At 37.0% G+C, this 1,749-nt stretch overlaps 1 protein-coding gene across 1 annotated transcript in view; it reads right to left on the minus strand.

The window, feature by feature from the left end:
- The window catches only part of LOC104407142 (gephyrin), a 131,602-nt gene that overhangs the window by 12,835 nt on the left and 117,018 nt on the right, over nucleotides 1-1,749 (minus strand). The window contains exon 8 of the mRNA XM_010016333.1: nucleotides 749-886. Within this exon, the coding sequence (XP_010014635.1) occupies nucleotides 749-886 (138 nt within the window). The remainder of the gene's footprint in view (nucleotides 1-748; nucleotides 887-1,749) is intronic.

Genomic DNA, 1,749 nt, shown 5'->3' on the forward strand with positions numbered 1-1,749 from the left:
AAACTGTGCTCCTGAAAGATAAATTTAAGGACCCCAGTGTTAATTCAAGACAGAAAATCACAAAAAAATCCAAACACAGCACAATAATGCTTTTCTGAGTAGAGTTAGGTGGCATTCAGACCTCCAAGACTACATTTTTATTATCTCCTGAAATTACAGGTATATTAACTGAAAAATAAATTAACAGATAACTAAATGAAAAGCTGGTTCTTAATTCATAAGATTGTGTTCTTCAAAATGAACATTTTTTTTAGCAAACATACATGAGCACACACATGTACACACACACATATACATATATAATGTATTTTTTTATTTCATCATTAATCTCAGATTGGAAAGGGGGTTTAGTGAGAATCTCCAATAGTAAGAGAACAGAGTGAACAATCACAGTGCAGCCTGGACCTACGTCACCCCTACAGAAGTCCAGTGTTAACCACTAAGGCATATTGTGGTTTCTATGATTTAGCTTTGTTGCATATAAAACTAGAAGAAAATTCATCTATATATTTAATTACAGCTCCATTACAGATTCCTTCAGGGAGCAGCACTGAGCTCAGTCAACATTCTCCTGACTTGGAAAGGAGACTTCTGCTCCTGCTATTGGCATTTCCTAAAGCAGTTTCTCCTGGAGAGGGTGGTGTCTCAGACACCTCAGACGACATTAACAAAAGAGCAATTACTTAAGAAGGTTGTAAAATAAGGAAATAACCACCCTAATCCTCACAAAGAATCCTCCTTAAAATACCTCTGTAATTGATGATTTCTGTTCCAAGCACTGGAGTCATCTCCAGAACTGTGATGAAGGCCTTGTCCATAGATGTCAATGGGAATGGAGACATGCGGTGTCTTCTTGCTACCTTGGTAATGTCAACAGCACTGTGACCTGCAATGAGGGAGCACCGCGTTAATGTGTGCTACAGTGTGTAGATGTATACGGTGATGTTCATTTAAACCACTTTACTGAAATAAATGTGGCACTTTTGGGAAAATGAAATCAGTTAGCTGTCACCTCTGAGTATCACTGACGCATGCTTGTCTCTCTATGTGGGAGACTGTTGATGAATTTATTTTCTGCCGTTAACACAGTAACCGTCTTTCAGAGGTAGAAGTAGAGACAAATAAAACTGCCCACTTCCAGTCCCAAGAAAGATGCTGGAAAAAATTACTTGAACATTTTCTTTGCATGTATTTAGAAGATAACATGATGGTAAAAGCAGGCACCGTGAATTTGTCAAACACAAATTATTTCTGACCTAATTCCTTTCCTTAACATAGCAGTCGGCATACTAAGAGAGAAACAGCTGATGACATATATTTTAACTATATTAAGATTTTTCACACTCTTAAACATGACTTTCTCATGAGCAGACAAGGCAGAAATGATCCAAATTAAATTATTGTAAGATAAAAGTGTAACTAGTGGAAAAACTGTGTTCCTGGATTTAACAGTAGGGATGTCCCTCCAAGCATACATTTTCCACTATTACACCTGTAATTTGCTAGCAGCCTCACAAAAATGAGGAAAACAAAAGCATTTGCGACTCAAATTTCCCTACCTTTCTCCGCATAAAGAAACCCTGCTTAGCAGCACTGTAATTTCTGCAAGTCCAGCAGATTCCACACAATATATGTTAAAAACTTTATCCTGATTGTATAAATTAAGATACTGTTTTCTTAAAAGGAAAAGATGGAAAAAATGAAGGAAGATTCTAGGAAAATATGGTTCAGCAGTGAAAGCTGGGGGCA

Source organism: Nestor notabilis, unplaced genomic scaffold (genome assembly GCF_000696875.1).
Source record: "Nestor notabilis isolate BGI_N333 unplaced genomic scaffold, ASM69687v1 scaffold7566, whole genome shotgun sequence".
NCBI lineage: Eukaryota > Metazoa > Chordata > Aves > Psittaciformes > Psittacidae > Nestor > Nestor notabilis.